Source organism: Panthera onca, chromosome B1, assembly GCF_046562875.1.
Source record: "Panthera onca isolate mPanOnc1 chromosome B1, mPanOnc1 haplotype 2, whole genome shotgun sequence".
Taxonomy (NCBI): domain Eukaryota; kingdom Metazoa; phylum Chordata; class Mammalia; order Carnivora; family Felidae; genus Panthera; species Panthera onca.
The window spans coordinates 146,515,428-146,536,924 of record NC_138342.1 but is presented as its reverse complement, the minus strand read 5'-3'; the positions used below and the strand labels follow the sequence as shown (position 1 = coordinate 146,536,924).

Genomic DNA, 21,497 nt, shown 5'->3' with positions numbered 1-21,497 from the left:
TAAGCCCGTCTTTATTTAATATTTATTTATTTTGAGAGAGAGAGAGAGCATGAGCAGGAGAAGGGCAGAGAGAGAGGGATACAGAATTCCAAATAGGGGATATCCCAAGTAATAGGGCAGAGCCCAATACAGGGCTCCATCCCACAAACCATGAGATCATGACCTGAGCCTACATCAAGAGTTGGTTGCTTAACTGACTGAGCCACCCAGGCACCCCTAAGCCCATCTCTGTTTTTAAGACAACCAGTGGTAGTTATTTAGGAAAGTCTGGAAAGACACAGGGCCTGGAGGAGGCCTGAGATGAACCTAACAATTCCACTACTGTAAGAAGAAAGAGGAAAGTATGAATTCAATTTATAAAAGTAAAAGTAAAATAAGCCTTCTGCTTATTCAGTAGTTTCAAAAATAATGAAAATTTCTTAGCCAGCACTATATAATTTCTGGCTTGCATTTGTTAAGTCACCAACAAAGAGTAGTTGATTTACATATTGATTTATAATTCCCAGCTTTCAAGGAAGGGATTACCTCTAACCACAATCTATAGGAATCTGTTTCTTCCAAGAAAAACAGAGTGGGAGAAAAGTAGAGAAGGAGAGCACAGGAAATGATTAGGCTGCCCCTTATTACTCAGTGTTTATTTTCATCCAGGGAGATTACCTTCCCCTCATAGAGTAAAGCACTAGAGAACTTTCTGGAGCCACTGTCAATTTTTCCAGCCTCTTGGGAAAGCTGTTTGGCAGTGTATATCAAGAAACGCTAGGGGCGCCTGGGTGGCGCAAGTCGGTTAAGCCTCCGACTTCAGCCAGGTCACGATCTCGCGGTCCGTGAGTTCGAGCCCCGCGTCGGGCTCTGGGCTGATGGCTCAGAGCCTGGAGCCTGTTTCCGATTCTGTGTCTCCCTCTCTCTCTGCCCCTCCCCCTTTCATGCTCTGTCTCTCTCTGTCCCAAAAATAAATAAAAAACATTGAAAAAAAAAAAAAAAAAGAAACGCTAAAATGTTTATATCCTTTAACACAAGATATTAGATAGTGTGGACTGGCCCACTGGACAGAATTCTAATTTCCTTCTCGTGTCTTTGGGCGCGGTGGAAATGAAATACCACATTTCCAGATGCCCTGCAGCTACAGGTCCAGGTATGAGTGAAGTTCCATCATTCAGACGCCTGGATTCGGAACTGAGTTTAGAGGGGAGCAAGTCAAGAGGCAAGGCATCCATTTGCTAAGGCAATGTGATTTTACAGCAAGCAGCTTCTTGGTGTGGGGTTTTCTGATCCTGGCAGAAGAAATGAAATCCCAGGGCTAGAAACTGTCTCTGGAAACCCCATTTACTTTTACACGCATTCCAAACAATTTTGGAAGCCACAGAATATATGACAATAAACACTTCGCTTAAGTTAGCTAGAGTAGTTTCTGTTATCTGCCACCGAATGCCAACCAGGCCAGCCGTGTCCGGATCTCCAAGACCACCCTCAGGCTTGATGGTTCCCTAAAAGGACTCAGAAGACCCAGAAGCTAGTGTAGCCACAGCTGCCATTTATTGCAGCAAAAAGGATAGAGTAAAATCTCAAAGGGAAAAGGCACGTGGGACAAACACAATCTGGAGGAAACCAGGCACAAGCTTCCAAGAGTCCCCTCTTAGCGGAGTCACACGGGATATGCTTAATTCCTTGGGCGATGATGTGTGACAGCAAGGGCACAGTGTCGTCAACAGGGGAAGCTCACCTGAGAGCCTGGTTGTCAGGGGTTTTATCAGGGGTCAGTCACACACAGTGCCTGCCATGGTGGACCTCAGTTACTAAAGCTCCACAGCCACAGGGGGATCTCAGGTGTCCACCGTAAAGCACGTAGTAAAAACGATCTAGAAAAGCAGTTATAGCATGGCTCAAGACCCCAGACATGAAAAACACTCATTAATGAGAATATTCCAAGAGCTCAGTCCCCACGAGCCAGCCAAGGGCCAGTCACAAACACAGCCCTCATTGCAGTGACCCAGATCTGCTGAGTTAACCCTTTACCACCCACTGGGAACTCCACTTACAGACATTTATAGTAAAGAATTACCCAAAATATGGAAGAAAGTAAAAAAACATGAAGACAGTAATTGTAATTTAAAACAGCAAAACATTGGGGGTAGGGGTTGAGGTTTTGGGACTGACGTTCTCGCAGTAAGAAAATGGGTTATGTCAATTATGGTTCATCCACTTAAGTTTTAGGCAACCACTAAAACACCACTATTAAGCAGTATCATTCATTTTATGAAGCACTATGTTAAAATGATTATATATGATATGGAATGAAAAACCAGGGTATGAAAGCATACATATACTCTAATTACAACTATGTAAAAAAATAAGACATCCACCAAAAAAGCAAAAATTGGGTAATTTTTTATTTTCAAAATACTCTTTAACATGGCTCTTTACTTTTATAATAAAAAAATTAATTAATTAATTTTTTGGGGCACCTGGGTGGCTCAATCGGTTAAGCATCTGATTTTGGCTCAGGTCATGATCTCATGGTCCATGAGTTCAAGCCCCACATTGGGCTCTGTGCTGACAGCTCAGAGCCTGGAGCCGGCTTCGGATTCTGTGTCTCACTTTCTGCCCCTCCCCCACTCATGCTCACTCGCTCTCTTTCAAAAAAAAAAAAAAAAATGTTTTCAAATAAAAATAAATAAGTTATTTTTTAAAACCTCAAGCAAATTAGTCACAGTTTTGTTTTTGTTTTTTTTTTTATTTCAGTTGGATAAGTAGAGGTTCCTAGAGGCAATAGTGAAAAAATAGATCTAGGGACAGCAAGGAGGCAACTACCATGTAATGAAAAATCAAATTGAAAGTCATATCCATACAACCATAATCAATTTGGATCTGGTCAAATATTACATAGGTTTAATTTCCCAGTATTAATCCATGTAGTTTCTGTGTGGAAACCATGGTGTCACTACACATGGTCCACGATGAACAGAAGTAGCTGGAACATTTGGTCTTGGTGGTAATCAATATGGATATTGCAGGTTGGTCTAAAAGGGAGGTTGTCACTTGGCATGGTTTCCTTTTAAGTTTGAATGTTTGTCAACTTTAGCAATTTCCTCCCCCCCATATAAGAAAGTCTTTAATGCTTTTCATATAATTTTGTACAGCATGGTATAGCTTTAAATTCCTTTTCAAATGCTAATTAAATCTCTCATGGGTAGAAATTATTAACTTATCAAAAGTAGGTTTAATTAAAATTTTTGGAGAACCTAAAGTCTTAATAAAAATAAAGCAAATGAAATTTTATCTGGTGATGTGTATTTATTAAGGTTTTAAGTTACCTTAAGTAAAAATCCACACCTTTCTCCAGAACCCAATGGTAACTACAAGAATGTCATTTTATGGGCAAAGGACATGAATAGACACTTTTCCAAAGAGGACATCCAGATGGCTAATAGACACATGAAAAAATGCTCAACATCACTCATCATCAGAGAAATGCAAATCAAAACCACAATGAGATACCACCTCACACCAGTCAGAATGGCTAAAATCAACAACTCAGGCAACAACAGATGTTGACAAGGATGCAAAGAAAGAGGATCTCTTTTGCACTGCTGGTGGGAATGCAAACTGGTACAGCCACTCTGGTAAACAGTATGGAGGTTCCTCAAAAAGTCAAAAATAGAACCACCCTAAGACCCAGCAATTGCACTACTAGGGATTTATCCAAAGGATACAGGTGTGCTGTTTCAAAGAGGCACATGCACCCCAATGTTTATAGCAGTGCCATTGACAATAGCCAAAGTGTGGAAAGTGCTCAAATGTCCACCAACAGATGAATGGATAAAGAAGATGTGGTATATATATATACAACAGAGTATTACTTGGCAATCAAAAAGAATGAAATCTTGCCATTTGCAACAATATGGATGGAACTAGAGGGTATTATGCTAAGCAAAAGTCAGAGAAAGACAAATATATGACTTCACTAATGTGGAATTTAACATAAAAAACAGATGAACATAAGGGAAGGGAAGCAAAAATAATATAAAAATGGAGAGAAACAAAACATAAGAGACTGTTAAATACAGATAACAAACTGAGGGTTGCTGGAGGGGTTGTTGGTGGGGGGACAGGCTAAATGGTTAAGGGGCATTAAGGAAAACACTTGGGGTGAGCACTGGGTATTATACATAGGGGATGAATCACTGGAATCTATTCCTGAAATTATTATTGCACTCTGTGCTAACTTCAATGTAAATTAAAAATAAATAAATAAATTTAAATAAGGAAAAAAAAACAATGTTATTTGTAAGATGGTATGTTTGATTAGCACAACTTTACAGTGACCCTACTTTTATGCTTCAAGGATTAAAAATTTCATGTATTCATTCTGTTTACTCACTTAGCAAATATCTACTGAGTGCCTACTATCCCAGGCACTCAACATACAGCAGCAGTAAACAAAACAGAGCTTACAGTCAGGGCAAGGGTTCATGAGGGAAGATAGGCAACAAAGAAATGTATTAATAAAGTATTTTACATAGTGTAAGTGCTTACAGGGTAAGAGGATAAATAATGATGGAACAGGGGTGCTATTTTTAATACAAGACCCAGTGAAGCCCCTAGAACAGGTGGCATTGGAGCAGAAAGCAGACTGCAGTGAGGGAGTAGGCCATGCAGGTGAGCAGCACTCCATGCAGAGGGAATTTGAGAGGCAAAGGCCCTGAAAAGGGACCGTACTTGGTTTGTCTGAGGTACTACAAAGACTTCAAAGAGGATAAAGAGTAAACAAAGGTGGGGTGCCTGGATGGCTCAATCAGTTAAAGATCTGACTCTGACTCGTAATCTTGGCTCAGGTCATGATCTCATGGTTCATGGGATGGAGTTCCATGCTGGGCTCCGTGCTAACAGCGCAGAGCTTGCTTGAGATTCTCTCTCCCTCTCTCTCTGCTCCTCCCCAACTTGTGTGCACATATTCTCTTTCTCTCAAAATAAATAAATAAACATTAAATAAAAAGAATAAACAAAGGTGTGTTAGACTGCTTGGCTGCCATAACAAAGTACTACAGACTGGGTGGCTTAAGAGAAATTTCTTGTCTCACAGTTCTAGAGGCTAGAAGTCAGAGCTCAGGTGTTAGCAGGGGTGGTTTCTTCTGAGGCTTCACTTCTAGGCTTACAGATAGCCATCTTCTCCCCATGTCTTCACCTGGTCTTCCCTGTGTACACAGCTAAGTCCTAATTTCTTCTTCCTATATGGACATCAGTCACACCGGCCAAATTGGAGGACCTCATTTTAATGTAATTATCTCTATCTCCAAATACAGTCACATGCTGAGGGCCTGGGGTTTAGGACCTCAACATATGGATTTTAGGGGGACACAGTTCAGCCCATAACAAGAAGGGAGGGGTAAAAAGATAAAAAGTCAAAGAGATGGGAGGCTTAGGGGAGCAGACTAGGTAGGGCCTTGCAGGCCACACAAGAGTGTGAACTCTTCTGATGGAAATGGGGAGCCACTGGAGGGTTTTAACCAGGAGAACAGCATTAGCTGTTCTTGGATTTCAAAATCACTCTGACCCCAGCATGGACAATGGATTGGAATGGAGCAAGGGTAGAAGCAGGGAAACCATGTCATAGAGTGGAGACAAGACCTTCTCTTTTAATTAGGACAATCAAGAAAGGACACCCTGATGGCATACCATTGAACGTGAGTAAAATGAATAAAAAGTAAAGGGAAATTCCTGCTAGTACCTGAGGAAAGAGAGAAGCAAAACAATTTTTCAGTAGAAATTGAATATAAAGAAGCCATGTAATGAATTTAAGGTTGAAATAAGTATTACAGGATTCCTACTTTCACATGATTTAAACATGTTAACTTATTTATTACTCTTATTAGCTTGACTCGGCTAATTTGCTTTTCTTTCCTATTGCTGCTGTCAGATTTTTTTATTCCCATTTTATTTCATGTACTTTCTGCAAACTGTTTTGTGTCTTCTTTTATTTGGCATTTATAACTGAAATTGAAATTTTAAGTACTAACCTGAAATATAGTCATAATTTCAGTAGCACTTAGTATTTAAATAGCGAGATTATCCATATACTACAATCATGTACTCATTAGAGTCACTGAAAAAGCAATAAAAATTAGAGCTCCAGGAGCTCTTAATAACTTTTTAAAGTTTATTTATTTTGGGAAACAGAGCACGTGCACACATAAGTGGGAGGGGCAGAGAGAGGGGGAGAGAGAGAATCCCAAGCAGGCTCTGCACTGTCATGCAGAGCCTGATGCAGGATTTAATCTCATGAACTGTGAGATCACGACCTGAAACTAAGAGTCCAACGCTTAACTACTGAGCCACCCAGGAACCCCACTCTTAATAATTTTACATGTAAAGAAGAAACTAAATAAAGAGAAAATAAAAACGTTTCTTAATACGCTTCAGAAATATTGGAAACTGCTTTGCAAGTTTGGATTTTTTGATGCCCTCCATGCTGTGGCATTGCTACTCTCTGCCAACCTCAACTCACAAAGACTTGCCACAGGGTCTTCTTTTCCAAGGCTCCTTGACCCCCTTCTCAACCCCATCCTGGAAGGAAGCAACAAAATAATGGGGACCTGGAATTTCCTAGACACCTAAACTACTGCCCTGCCAGCAACATCGTACATGCAAAAATTCAAGAAAGCAGAGAAGGAAGGAAGGAAGGAAGGAAGGAAGGAAGGAAGGAAGGGAGGAAAGAAGGAAGCAAGGAAGGGAGGGAGGGAGAAAGGGAGGGTGGATCTGCATATATTTTGACCTAGCAATTTTAGTTCTAAGAATTTACTGTATGGAAGTATTTTAAAGACCCTCATCACAGCATATATCACTGAAAGAATGAAACAGCCTAGAAGTCTAGCGATAACAACTTTCCTTCTAGAGCCCCCAAGTGGCCGTACTTCCTTCACTTGCTTAATACCTACTCATCCTACCAGGGCTCAGTTCAAATTCCACTTTGAGGGAACCCTGTCCTGGCCCCCAGGATGAGAGAGAGTAGGGCATTCTGCTAGTGACTCAGATGGCATCCTCTTTTCCTTTGTAGCTCTTACCATAATAGTTAAGTAATCACATGTACAGTTCTTAATGTTTGCCTGTCTCCTTCTCTTCTCAGATCATAACTTCTGTAAGGGCAGAAACTAGGCCCATTTTCTTTACAGCTGTACCCTCAAAGCAGATCACAGTGCCCAGAAGATAGCATGCCCTCAATAAATAGGTGTTGGCCCTGGATCTACTTTAAATGGATAAATTTTATGGCATGTGAATTACATCTCAATAAAGCTTTTTTAAAAAGATGTTGCCAATGGGGCGCCTGGGTGGCGCAGTCGGTTAAGCGTCCGACTTCAGCCAGGTCACGATCTCGCGGTCCGTGAGTTCGAGCCCCGCGTCAGGCTCTGGGCTGATGGCTCGGAGCCTGGAGCCTGTTTCCGATTCTGTGTCTCCCTCTCTCTCTGCCCCTCCCCCGTTCATGCTCTGTCTCTCTCTGTCCCAAAAATAAATTAAAAAAAAAAAAAAAAAAAAAAAAAAAAAAAAAAGATGTTGCCATTAATCTGTAAATTAATTAAACATTAAACTAATGAAAATTGTCAGACAGTGGCCTACAATGTAGTTAGAAAAAAATATTTGAGCTGTATGTCTACTGACACGGAAAAATCTTCAAGAAATAGTATGCAAGGGGCGCCTGGGTGGCGCAGTCGGTTAAGCGTCCGACTTCAGCCAGGTCACGATCTCACGGTCCGTGAGTTCGAGCCCCGCGTCAGGCTCTGGGCTGATGGCTAGGAGCCTGGAGCCTGTTTCCGATTCTGGGTCTCCCTCTCTCTCTGTCCCTCCCCCGTTCATGCTCTGTCTCTCTCTGTCCCAAAAATAAATAAACGTTGAAAAAAAAAAATTATAAAAAAAAAAGAAATAGTATGCAAAAGAGTTTTATAAAACAGTTTACACAACAGGATCCCATTGGTTTGGTTGACAAGAGGATATACCCATATATTCAACTAATATTTATTGAATGCCCATATTTCCAGGCACCATTCTAAAGGTTTGAGATTCCAGTGAATAAAGATCCTCGTTATTGTGGAGCTTATATTCTAGCATGGCAGATTGGCCATAGGTAATAAACATAATTAATAACATCTTACAGTATATTAGAAGGTAAAAAAGTCCATGTGGTGGGGGGCGGGGGGCATGGGGTTGGTAGGCGAGTATCTGGGAGTGCTGGACAGAGACATACTGCAGTTTTAAATGGGAGGTTAGCCTAATCCTTTGCAAAGGTGAATGAAGACTCGAGAGAGGGAGTTAGCCAAGCAGGTATCTGACAGAACAGCAAGCCCCCCAAGCATGTTTTGTTTTCCTCTGCTCAAGGAACAGGGTGGAGATCAGTGTGGCTGCAGCAAAGCAAACAAGAGGGAGTGCATTAGGAGAGGAGGCCCAGGTAGCAATAGTCCCTTATTACCATCGTAAGCACTTCAGTTTTCACTCCATAAGGGGCGGGGGTGGGGGGGGTATTGCGAAATTGTGACCAAAGAGAGAGATGATTCCCGTTTGAGACGATGGCTCTGGCTGCTGAACTGGGGGGTATGGGAGAAGCAGGGAGGATGTCTAGAGTCTAGCACAGTAATCCAGGCAAGAAAGGATGGTGGCCCACACCCAGGAAAGGGCAGAATGGGTGGCTAAGAGATGTTCAGTGCCCAGATTTCTAAAGATAGAGCCAACAGGATTTCCTAATGGACTGAACGTGAGGTGTGAAGAGAGGAATCAAAAATCAAAGTTTGGGGTCTAAGCACCTGGGGGATGGAGTTGACAGTAACAAAAATGAAGGCAGAGGATGAAGCCAGTTTGAAAGAAAGAACTGGAATTGAGCTTTGGGTGTATTATTTTTGAGACGTCTACCAGACATCTGTGTTATACTGTTTTCAAATTATCATAACTGGCACCCTCTGCTAAATTAGCTGCTGACAAGAGGCCAAGACTACAATGCCCAGAATCCCCCTCTTCATCAGTCAGCCAGTGACAGGCCTGAACTTTGAGGCACTTGTTCTCTGGAAGTGGTTGCAGCCGCAGTGAGGTTCCAAGTGGCATCTGGTTGAGCATTCTGAAAAATGCCCACCTGGGGATAGTTGGTGGGTGCTTGTTATTCACAGTAGCTTCAGGACTTTACTGACCATAGCCTGAAAGATTTGGTGCAAGGATCCCAAAATGTGCCATGGCTTCCAGACATGTGCTTGCTGTAGGCTAAAACACACGTGACAATTTTTGACTGTCCTTTCTTCCAACCAATGGCCTTCTAACCATTGTTTAAACTTCCATTCGTAGTCAGCATGCATAGTCTTCTGTTTCCTTCACTGATGAAACATGCAAATGAAGATGTGCAGTGGGCAGCTGGGAATGTCAGTCTGGAGTTTAAGGTGGGAGGTTGGGGCCGGAGATGAGATTTGGGGGTCAGCAGCTAATGACGGCATTCAAACCTGAGCTTGAACAATCACCAAACACAGAGAGAGAAAAGTTCAAGAACTAAGCCTAAAGCAAACCAACCTGGACAGGCCGCAGGAAAGAAGAGGCTAAGTCTGCTGAGGAGGAACCAATGAGGCAAAAACATCCAGACCAGCCTGGCACCCCAGAAGCCAGAGGAGAAACAGCCACAAGGAGGAGAGAATGGCCAACCATGCCAAGAGCTGCTGACTGGTCGATTAGCTGACAGCTGAGAACTGACCCACCAGGTCACATAAAGTGGATGTTTTTGGTAACCTGGACAAAAGCAGTTCTATGGGGTAGAGGGGGATTTTTAAGCCTGATTGGAGGGGGGTTTAGAGAGAATGAGAGGAAAAGAATTGCACACAGCTGTGTTCATTGTAAAAAGCCCAGTGACTTACATGAAAATGCCAACAAGCAATATCTCTGGGTCATGTTATTACAGGTGAGGATTTTTATTCATTAGCTGAAATGAATATGCCCTTCTTCTATAATTAGTAAAAATAAAATTATTATCAACATCTCTCTCTAAATGCTTCAATTACCTATCTGCCATGGCCAGAGGCTGACTCGGAGTTCCAAGGGGCTCCAGTCTAAGAAACAGAAAGTGTAGACAGATACAAGTTCCTGGGTGTCAGTCTCACGTCCCAGACACTGTGCCACCTTCTCTTTATCCCAAGAGCACCAAATGATGCACCTACTGTCTGCTGTTCCCAAACTTCAATTACTGAGCATTTTCAAATTAAATAACACCCTGACAACTTCAAAATTCTTTTCAATTATTAAAATAAATGTTTATGGAACACTTCCCATATAGCAGGAATTTGCTAAATAAACATTGCATTTAAAAAGATGAACGTGGGATACCTGGGTGGCTCAGTCAGTTAAGGATCCGACTCTTGATTTTGGCTCAGGTCACGATCTCATGGTTTGTGAGTTTGAGCCCTGCACTGGGCTCTGTGCTGACAGTGTGGCCCCTACTTGGGATTCTCTGTTTGTTTCTCTCTCTCTCTCTCTCTCTCTCTCTCTCTCTCTCATTTCCTCACTAGCACACGCGCATGCTCTCTCTCTCTCTCAAAAATAAACAAACAAAACTTCAAGAAGATGAATGTGATTGTCAAGTGCTTAATTTACACCGTGAACACCGTTTATTCAGGATAGCCAGAGACCCATCTAGCAGATATACCTGTCAATCCCACCGAGGAGAGAAGGCAAACATGAGAAACTTCAGGCACTTGAAGCTTGTAAGACCTGAAAAGGTAAAAAAGAAACCTTGGGAGATCTCAATGTGACATTTTATAAGGAGTATTAACTTGTTATTGGGATTTAAACAGTTGAGAGATTTTTGTGAACTGCTTCTGAACGGGGACTCTCTTCTGATGTTCTGTATCCAGCACCTTCCCAGTAGTGCATATGGTTAGCACTTAATTAACATTTATTGAACTAATTACCTCACTTACTCTCTTTTACAGAAATAGTCATAATGATTATCCCCTCTTTCTAGCAAGTACAAAGTTAGGTTTAATGAGGGCAGACTAATTAACATACGAGGAAAGCTGGAGAATCTTCAAATGTTTGGAGGACCCACGGGGGCGTTTCTCTCCAGCCTCCAGATGATTTCTGTCATGTTAATAGTGATGGGCTCAATTTCTAGTCCCTGGGGTTGCAAAGTCCATCTGCCAGTGAAGGGGATCTTCAAAGTACAAAAGGAAAGAAAACAAGGATTTTAAAAAGTGGATTTGACAATATACTAAGGTGAGAAATAATGATGTTACATCTCGAAGAATCTTCTAGCCATTGATAATAGACATACAGTAAAATCTTACAAGGTTAATGAATAATAATGAAGCTAACTGCTTTTCGTGCATTTCCCAAATTAATGTTCAAAACAACTGAAAGCAGAATTATTAGCCTTATTTTACAAATGAGAAAACTGAGGTTTTGAATGGACTGAATGATGAATGACCTAAGGCTGGGCTCAGGGCTGCCCCGATAAATGAGGGAAAACACCAGTGGGGTCCCAAAAGGGGACACAGAAGCATTACCAGTATGTTTGTGCCACAGTGATCAGAAAAAGAAGAGGCACAGGAGTGCAATTCTGTAGGGGGTTTAGCAGCATTTAGGGACCTCCTAGCTACAGATAGATTCTTGGTATATAATTGCTCAAGAGAAAGAAGCCAGAATCGAACTTACATTATATCAAAGACTCAGAAATACACAGCTGTAGATCTGTTATCAATGGTTATCAGGAGGAAAGAATAGGGACTCCTGGGGTGGCTCAGTCGGTTAAGCACCTGACTTCAGCTCGGTCGTGATCTCACGGTTCACAAGTTGGAGTCCCGCATCGGGCTCTGTGCTAACAGCTCAGAGCCTGGAGCCTGCTTGGGATTCTGTGTCTCCCTCCCTCCCTTTCCCCCCTTGCACTCTCTCTCTGTCAAAAATAAACATCAAAATTTTTTTAAAAAGAGGGAAGAATAAACATGAAAGCCTTGGGGGGATGACAACTGTTAGAATGTCAAGCTTCAATAATTTGTGACAACCTAGGAAATCTCAAAAGTGTGTATGCAGAATTGCTTCAAATTGTATTACATTCCCATGCTGTAATGAAAAATGTCAAATTTATTTGCAATGTAAAATGAAGTGATGAACCTTGACCAGCAGGTGGCAGGCTTACCTCATGACGATTTTTTAAACTTTGCAGAGGGATTACAGTAAACTTTTGACTCTAATATCATTACAAAAACTCATGTTTAGCAAGAATTAGGAGTACAATATTATTTGATTACACTGTGTCCTGGAACTTTATGACTAAGGTTGACTAAATCTGTTCATTCAATTAACTGCAAGAAGACAAGATAATACAAGTAGGTATTAAGTGAATTCATCATCAAGACATTTCCATACACTAGACATAAAGTACAATGTTTAGACAATTCTAAATCATGGGGGGAATAATATATTTAAATATTGATTTCCTGAGAACCCTGGAGGGTTCAGTCGGTTAAGCATCCGACTCTCGGTTTTGGCTCAGGTCATGATCTCACAGTTAGAGTTCGAACCCCATATGGGGCTCTGCACTGACAGCGTAGAGCCTGCTTGGGATTCCCTCTCCCTCTCTCTCTGCCCCTCCCCTGCTCTTTCTCTCTCTCTCAAAAAAAATAAATAAATGAACTTTAAAAAACAAATAAACAGGGGCGCCTGGGTGGCTCAGTCGGTTGAGCGTCTGACTTTGGCTCAGGTCATGATCTCACGGTTTGTGAGTTTGGCCCTGCATTGGGCTCTGTGCTGACAGCTCAGAGCCTGGAGCCTGCTTCAGATTCTGTGTCTCCCTCTCTCTCTGTGCTCCTCCCCTGCTCACATTCTGTCTCTCTCTCAAAAATAAATAAAGATTTTAAAAAATTTTTTAAACAAATAAATAAACAAAAATGTTAAAATGAATTTAAAAAAAGAGTATGTCTTTCTTCACCTTATTTACATTCAGATAACCTCGGGCTTCACTAACTAATGTAATAAGTTAACATGCATGACTTCCCCCAACAGTACGTTAGGCAGAAAGGAGGAAAAGAGAAGGTTCCTGCCTTCAAGGAACATATAACCATATAATAGAGACAAGAACAGTAGAATCTTATGTTCCTGGGAACCTTCTAAAATTCTGAAATACATGATTCCATATATATTCCCCTCAAAAGACCTACATTATCAAAGAGCAGGATGCCAGTTAGTTTGACTTTTGAGTAGGGAATGGTCAGCTAGGCACTCACTAACTCAACTACTCATTACCACCTCACCCCACAGCCTGATCCCCACACATTCGCACATCCACTCTTCAAAACTCGGGTGGTTAAAATTTGTATGTCAGAAAAGCTTCATGTGCCTAGGTATCAAAGTTCCTTTTACCAACAGAACCAGAAAATGTTCCATCTACAAATGCCAGGTCTAATAAACACATGGCACAATAAAAACATAAAGTGATATTGGGGCACCTGGGTGGCTCAGTCAGTTAAGCGTCGGACTTCGGCTCAGGTCATGATCTCGCAGTTTGTGAGTTCAAGCCCTGCATCAGGCTCTGTGCTGACAGCTTGCTCAGAGCCTGGAGCCTGCTTTGGATTCTGTCTCCCTTTCTCTCTGCCCCTCCCCCACTCACACTCTGTCTCTGTCTCTCTCAAAAATAAAAAAATAAAAAAACATTAAAAAAAAAAACCATAAAGTGATATCAGGGCACCTGGGTGGCTCAGTCGGTTAAGCGTTCAACTCTGGCTCAGGTCATGATCTCACAGTTCGTGAGTTTGAGCGAGCCCTGCATTGGGCTCTGTGCTGACAGCTCAGAGCCTGGAGCCTGCTTCAGATTCTGTGTCTCTGCCTCTTTCTGCCCCTCCCTCCCTCATACTCTGTCTCTCTCAAAAATAAGTAAACAGTTTTTAAAAATTTAAAGAAAATGGGGCGCCTGGGTGGCTCAGTCAGTTGGGCGGCCGACTTCAGCTCAGGTCATGATCTCGCTGTCCGTGAGATCGAGCCCCACGTCGGGCTCTGTGCTGACAGCTCGGAGCCTGGAGCCTGTTTCAGATTCTGTGTCTCCCTCTCTCTGACCCTCCCCTGTTCATGCTCTGTCTCTCTCTGTCTCAAAAATAAATAAACGTTAAAAAAATTTTTTAAAGAAAAAAACCATAAAGTGGTATATACATTTCAGACGCCAGTTAATAAAAATCAGGTTAGTGGTGCAGGTTACAAGAATAGAACTGGGCAGTGTGCTGGTGAGAATACTTAAGCAAGATTTCCTGAAGTCAATAAAGGTGAGCTAGAGCTGGGATGATGGCAGAGAGTCAAAGAAAGAGGAGGGCCATTTGGGTTGGGAGAGAGATATGAGAAATCATAAAGGAGCTTTAATTATTACAGAACGTTTAGAAGACACTTCGTTTAATTTAATTTTTAAAATAATGTGCTCTTTACTGCCCACTAATCTCATAAGAGGGTTGCATCTGATAATTAATCTTCTAGGATCCTACTGGTGCTAACCCTCTATAAGTTGATTATCTTCATGCCAATTGCACTATTATGGACTGAATTGTGTCTCCCCAAAATTCTTATGTTGAAGTCCTAACTTCAGATATCTCAGAATGTGACCTTACTTGGAAATTGGGTGGCTGCAGATGTAGTTGAGATGAGGCCACGATGGAGTAGGGTGGCCAGAATATGACTGGTGTCCTTATTAAAAGGAGACATTTGGACACAGACACACACCCCGAAAGAACGCCATGTGAAGACTGTAGTTAGGCTGCCACAAGCCAGTGAACTACCAGAAGCCAGGAGAGAAGCCTGGAATAGATTCCTCCCTGATGCCTTTAGAGAGAGAGCAGCCTGCTGACCCCTTGATCTTGGACTTCCCGCCTCCAGAGCTATGACACAAGTTTCTGTTTAAGCCACTCAGTAGCTGGTCCTTTGTTACAGCAACCCCAGCAAACCAACCACATGCATCAACCAAAACCCACTACCTTAACTCAGCATCATATATGTACAAATGTATCCAGTGAAATACAGTGAGCATTCAGATGTAGCAGTCTATTAGAATTGCAGATCAGGGGACAAACTGTGTCATGCAGAGGCTGTATAAATCCAGACTCTGAGTAAATCTTCTTTTGCCAATTTGAAATGAAGTGTAGCTGCTGGTGGAGGCCAGTGAAATAGCAAGAGAGGCCAGCTGAGGCTCCTGTCTGAGTTCTGCACCATGTGGAGGCGGGGGGGGGGGGGGGGGGGGGCGCTGTACCACTGCTCGATTAGTCCCCATCTTGTTTGGAACATCAGGCTCTAAGCAGTCACACCGCCCTCCTTGAGTTACTCTTCCTGTTCTTGATCGAATGGTGCATCGGTTGGCAGATGGACTACCTTGTGTGGCAGAACTGGGCTTTCAACTCCGACTGGCAACCTGAAAATGATCCAGAGTGCTCCTGACCCTGATGCCCGCATCTATACCTCTCCGGCTTTAGTGGCAGTACTGTGCTGATTCCGGGGGATAAAATATGTCCATATCTCTTTGCTTATTTGGTGGCTTATTTATTAACGTGTATCTCCATTTCTGAAAAGGACTTGAGGTGACTTAAAAACACCTGTCCAGCATGTACATTACAAACTGTATGATCTGGGGGCTTCTGGGCAGCTCAGTTGGTTGAGTGTCTGACTTCAGCTCAGGTCATGACCTCACAGTTAGTGAATTCAAGCCCCACGCTGGGCTCCACACTGTCAGCACTGAAGCTTTCAGGGCAGAGTCTGCTTCTGAACCCCTGTCCCCCTCTGTCTCGGACCCTCCCCCACTTGTGTTCTCTCTCCCTTAAAAATAAAACATTAAAAAAACTGTATGATCTCAAATGGACAGGGTAGCTACACATTCTATAAAGTCTGTTTTTATGGAATTGTCAGGTCTTCCCAAATACCGAGGGCAAATGCATGCCTGTCTGTGCTGTTAGAATGATGTGTGCTTTCAAACTCTAAACTAAGTTTTATCTGCCATCATGTTACCTTTTACACATAGCAGATAATCAAAGGTAAATTGATCAGTGTAAATGATAGAGAAAAGGGGGAGGGAGTTCCCATTTCTCATTCTTATCTGCTGATTACATTTCCCTATTAGAGGCTCAGTAACACAATAAACTCCTTATGCAAGAAAATTCACTTTGTGGAAAATGTTCTGTGTGTGTTTATAACTTATTCTCATATGTACTGTAAAGGTGATAGAGCTTCTAAAAATTAAAAGACACAGAAAATAACTATGACAAGAGCCTAATATACAACAATAACAACAACAACAACAACAACAACAAAAACCCAGGAGAAATAAAAATAAATTGAGTGAATAATTTTTTCTAGAGACATAAGCATTCAAGCACTACCACTCCTTACAAATTTTGTACACAGAGCACTGCAATTCCAGAAAAGAGGCAAGGGTAGGGAATGACTGACAGCATTCAAAATTTGTAAGCAATTGATCTTTTAGAAAATATTTTTTTTTAATTTTTTTAACATTTATTTATTTTTGAGACAGAGAGAGACAGAGCATGAGCGGGGGAGGGTCAGAGAGAGGGAGACACAGAATCCGAAACAGGCTCCAGGCTCTGAGCTGTCAGCACAGAGCCCGATGCGGGGCTCGAACTCACAGAGTGCAAGATCATGACCTGAGCCGAAGTCGGCCACTTAACCGACTGAGCCACCCAGACGCCCCAATTTTTTAGAAAATATTTAAAGAAGGGGCACCAGGGTGGCTCAGTTGGTTGAGCATCAGACTTTGGCTCAGGTCAAATCTCTTGGTTTGTGGGTTCGAGCCCTGCATCTGTGCTGATAGCTCAGAGCCTGGAGCCTTGTTAGGATTCTGTCTCCCTCTCTGCCCCTCCCCTGCTCATGCTCTGTCTCTCTAACATCAAAAAACATTGTTTTTAAGTTAAAGAAAAAAATCAGAATCCAAGAATTTCAGTGACAGCAAATGATCGTAGACCTTTCCTGTAAGAGATGCTTTGAATTATCCTCAAGTATCACAAAACAACAAACAAACAAACAAAAACAGAACTGCATGAAACACAGCCGCTCTATCCTGAAAACCTCATGTAACTGCATCCTTACAAAAAAGAAAACTTCTTAGGCCCTCATGACAGCAGCACACTGCACTAATATGGCACTAATGTTGGCTGATGCTGAAATTATCACTCCTTTGTCCTGCTGTAAGCTGATTCTTGCATATAAGGAGACATGAGTCAGTGTAAGACTATTACCCTGAGGGATGATGCTAGGTTCTAGATAAATGTTTTCTGGAAACACACCATCTTAGTCAGTTCTGGCTACTCTAACAAAATACCATAGGCTAGGCAGCTTACACAATAGACATTGCCTACAGTTCTGGAGGCTAGAGTCTGAGATCAGGACATCAGAATGGTGGGGTTCTAGTAAGCGCTTTCTTCCCAGCTGTGGATGGTTGCTTCCTCACTGTGTCTTTCCATGGCAGAGTGAAAGACCTTCTTGTGTTTCTTCTTGTAAAGGCACTAATCATAGCGAGAGGATCCTACCCTCATGACCTAACTACAACCCTACTCCTAACATCATCACAGTGGGGGAGAGGGTTTCAACATATGGATTTTGAGAGAACTCAGTCCATAGCACACACACATAGGATTTATGCAGTTTTGCCCATCTTTTGAGGTCCTCTCTCATGGAAACTACTCTTATACGCACAGTACACAAACCAATGGGTTTTGAATCTGTACTTTGGGTTACGACGGTACAGCAAATGCACCTCCACAGTGACGGTGAGCTGTGCCCATGTGTGTATGGAGCTTCTCAGTGTACATTCAAATGCCATATACAGTTAGTTAGCACTTTTACACACAAGATCATAGGCACTTGAAGGAAGGACCACTATTCTCATTTTGTAAATGGAGAACAACTCAAGTGGTAGGATACACCAATGGGAGGAGAGGAGCATCCATGGCAGTCTGGCCAGAGGATGCTGGCGGGATAAAGCAATATGTAGAAGACTCTTATTCCAGAGCAACTCGGCCTATGGAGGCCCAGCTGCTCTGCTCCCATTGAATGCCAGGCCTGTTGGAACAGGGTTCATTATGTTCCACTCTGGGTTGGAAATATTAAGCGTGATTAAATGAGAAGAACACAAAGATTCGTGGAGCTCATGAAATCCACACTCTCCATCATTCAGGTTTTACTCAACAACATGGCAAGTATCAGTGCCCTTGTGACCCCTGGAAAACCATGTTGTAGCCGAAGCTCTCCGTAGTACTGTCAGAAATATATCTCGTTGCTAAGATAAGCCATTGCAGCCACTGATATTCCAAGCCTAAAATTAACTCAGCATTCCTGGCATCTAAACCATCAACTTATTTCAGGATAACCCTTGGTTCAGTTTTGATCATCCAGTTTCCTTAAGCAGGTTTACACAGTCCTGCATGGCACTTAAATTAGTAAGGATATCATTAAAGGAAAGGCTAAGAAATGTATGGTGCACTCACACAAATGGAACAGAAATAAAACATTATTAATGATGGACCTCAGTCATTTAATCAACTTCAGACTGCCCACCAGGCTGCACATTTTTCTTTAAATGATGACAAGTTGTGCTGATCCATTATGCCTCATCAATCTGCCTTGTGACCATCTTAAAACATTGGACAGACTCCTCTAGAAACCTGTACAAGGTGAAATCAAATTCCAAACATAAATGATATCTTGGTTTCACTGGCATGCTGTAGTATGCTGTTATCTGAGACCAGTAACCAACCAAACAGGCCTTCAACAAACAGTTCAAACTGGCTCAAAACCTCTCTGTGCCAACCTCGCTCCAACATGGCTTAAGCATGGAGCTGCGGCAACTCGCAAATTATTTCACTGAATCAAAGAATTGCCATGGACTTCACTTCACAAAACTCCTATTTATAGGACAAAAGGCACTGGAGCTTCTGACTTTAGCATCTGATCCTTATTAGATACAGAAAATGTGACTCCTTATTATGTTTAATCCTCATAGCATTATGCATCTCTTAGACATTATAGTTACAGAGGTTTTGTATTAAGACAGAATGGCATCAATCTTGTGGTCAAGCAGCAACCCTTACGTGTCTCCCCTCTAGACTCCATTCACCTGGGAATTTGCTGGGTATCTTCCAAACAGATGGATCTGACACCCAGATAGTTGTATAGAGACTTTCCTTTCATCCCTCCTTTTTGGAAATAGATTATATACTCAAACAGGTATGTTAAATATTATGGTCAATGTAAGAAATTTTCTAGATTAATTTTTACTATATACTAATTTCTGAACCTGGATGTACAAGAGAAGCCACATCCCCAAATGTCAACTTGCTTCTAACCAAATAATCATTCTTTATTTTTTTTTAGGCAAACAACTATTCAAAATGAATTCGTTGCCTTTTTCTCCATATACCTCTTTTCCTAATGGAGACTAGTTTATTTGAAAACTGTATAAGTCATTATTAAGTTCATATTTTATTCAACAGACATTTAGCAAGCACCTACTATGTGTAGAATAATACTGTGGATGCAGGCTGCAAGAACATGAGATGTGGCCTCTATCCTCAGGAGTTTTAATTCGTTTGGGTGCATAGGCAATGCATGTTAAATGTAGCTTGCACAATAAAACAGTTTTAATGTTGTACCGGATAAAAATGAAATCACTTAATTTGGTGTTTAGGAAAATTCTTTGGACTGATTAAAAACATAAAATTCATTATATTTTTATTGTTGCTGATATGTATTCTTGCTGTAAGCCTGTCACTGAAAATTCATTCATCATGCTTAATGGTTTTATTAATCTTCCACTATAAATAACTCATGGGATAAGAGTCACTCTCCAATTTGTTTTATAGCTTACCAAAAAAAAAAAAAAGTCACCCTAGTTCTTTTGTAAATGAACTGCCACTATAAATTATGCAATCTTCCTGAATTGTAGACAAATCTGGCATATTTGTTTTATAATAAATTAAAATGCATGCATTAGACTTGATTTTTCCTCTTACCGCAATATTAGTTTCACTGATCCAAAATATTACATCTAATTCATTCTAAAACTCATGAATTATATGGCTAATTTATTGTGATGATATTAAGAGTAAATCATACTGAAACTGAAAAAACATTATTCAACTTACCATGTCATCATATGTGTGCTGGTGATCCACAGTCACCTTAATGTTTAGGATGATACACCTTGACAGTTAATGCAACAAATAGAAAATAATCTCACTCTAAAACTATCAATATGCATTTACAGATATTAAAGGCAATTATTCCATTAAAAAGATGCATTCAGTTGATAAGAGCATAAAGTGAAGATATATATACCCCCTTCTCAAACCCCTGTTTCTAGGGCACTTCGGTGTCTCAGTCGGTTAAGCATCCAACTCTTGGTTTCGGCTGAGGTCATGATCTCACCATCATGAGATCGAGCCCTGAGTCTGGCTCCTCGCTGGGCATGGAGCCTGCGTGGGATTCTCTCTCTCTCCTGCTCTCTCTGCCTCTCTCCCACGCATACACGTGCACGTGTGTGTGCTCTCTCTCAAAATAAATAAATAAACTTAAAAAAAAATCCTGTTTTCTATCACTCCATGGCCCCACCTCTAGACCTTCCAAGGAACTCACAGCTCTAAACTACAAGTCCAGATCGAGCTGCAGCTCTGAGAGTCCTACTGGCATTTGAGGAGCTCTGAGGAAATCCCCAGGGGTGATCCACTGGATGCTAGATATCTTTAATAGGACTGAGTCAGGTGTAACAGTGCCTTAGCACTAAAAACTAGCAGGGCATCAGCCCATGCTTGGTAAAGCAGAGCTGATAAGAGGATGGTGGGGAGTCATATCAGCCCCAACACCAAGCTTCCACCTGGTATCACTATAACAAATTGGGAGATAGCGGGGAGGAGGATTAAGAGCAGTGGCAAATGACTTCTAACTACATTCTTTTATCATCCTCAACCATGATGACAGAAGGTAAATGCAAGCAAAAATAAGACAGGGACCAGGAAAGAGCTGGAGCAGGAAGCAGGATATAACACTCCTGATCCAGGGTAACCTTGAGCACCCAGAAGATCCCCAGGGCCCTGTGCTTTTAGACTTCAGCCTCTTGGCCCCCTTAGCACTGCCTGAAGAAAGATCCACTTAGACTAAGGCCTTCTCCTACAGGAAATGAGACGCTGGTGGAGCCAGGGGTTGGGGAAAGCTGAGGACGTTGAGCAAGGGAAGCCTAAGAAGGGATCTGATAATACATCAGCCTCTCTGAAGCTGCCGATACTACTCTCTCAATATGGCTTCTTAACAATTTAAATGCATTTGTAAGTAGATCTCAAATTTAAAAAGGTACATTTTTGTACTGAATACAGGCATCAAAGAGTCAGTGATCCTTGAACTGGGTAACTTCTGCGTTCCTGATTTGCCTGTCATATCACATTTTGAATATTTTAGGTTAGTTAACAATTTAAGGGAAACCTATGCCTGAGCCAGAATCTTATAAGAAATCAATGAGT

The 21,497-nt window shown here is 41.7% G+C and overlaps 1 protein-coding gene and 1 long non-coding RNA gene across 4 annotated transcripts in view; one reads left to right on the top strand and one right to left on the bottom strand.

Annotated features, from left to right (window-relative positions):
• Window positions 1-7,301, top strand: part of AADAT (aminoadipate aminotransferase) — a 32,483-nt gene extending 25,182 nt beyond the window's left edge. For all 3 annotated transcript variants that reach the window (XM_060653786.2, XM_060653788.3, XM_060653787.3), the window contains exon 14: window positions 7,121-7,301. In XM_060653786.2, coding sequence (XP_060509769.1) covers window positions 7,121-7,204 — 84 coding nt within the window. In that variant the 3' untranslated portion in view covers window positions 7,205-7,301. The remainder of the gene's footprint in view (window positions 1-7,120) is intronic.
• Window positions 1-21,497, bottom strand: part of LOC132691930 (uncharacterized) — a 32,820-nt gene that overhangs the window by 4,369 nt on the left and 6,954 nt on the right. Inside the window, exon 4 of the long non-coding RNA XR_013555100.2 lies at window positions 10,658-10,722. This is a non-coding gene — a long non-coding RNA (uncharacterized LOC132691930). The remainder of the gene's footprint in view (window positions 1-10,657; window positions 10,723-21,497) is intronic.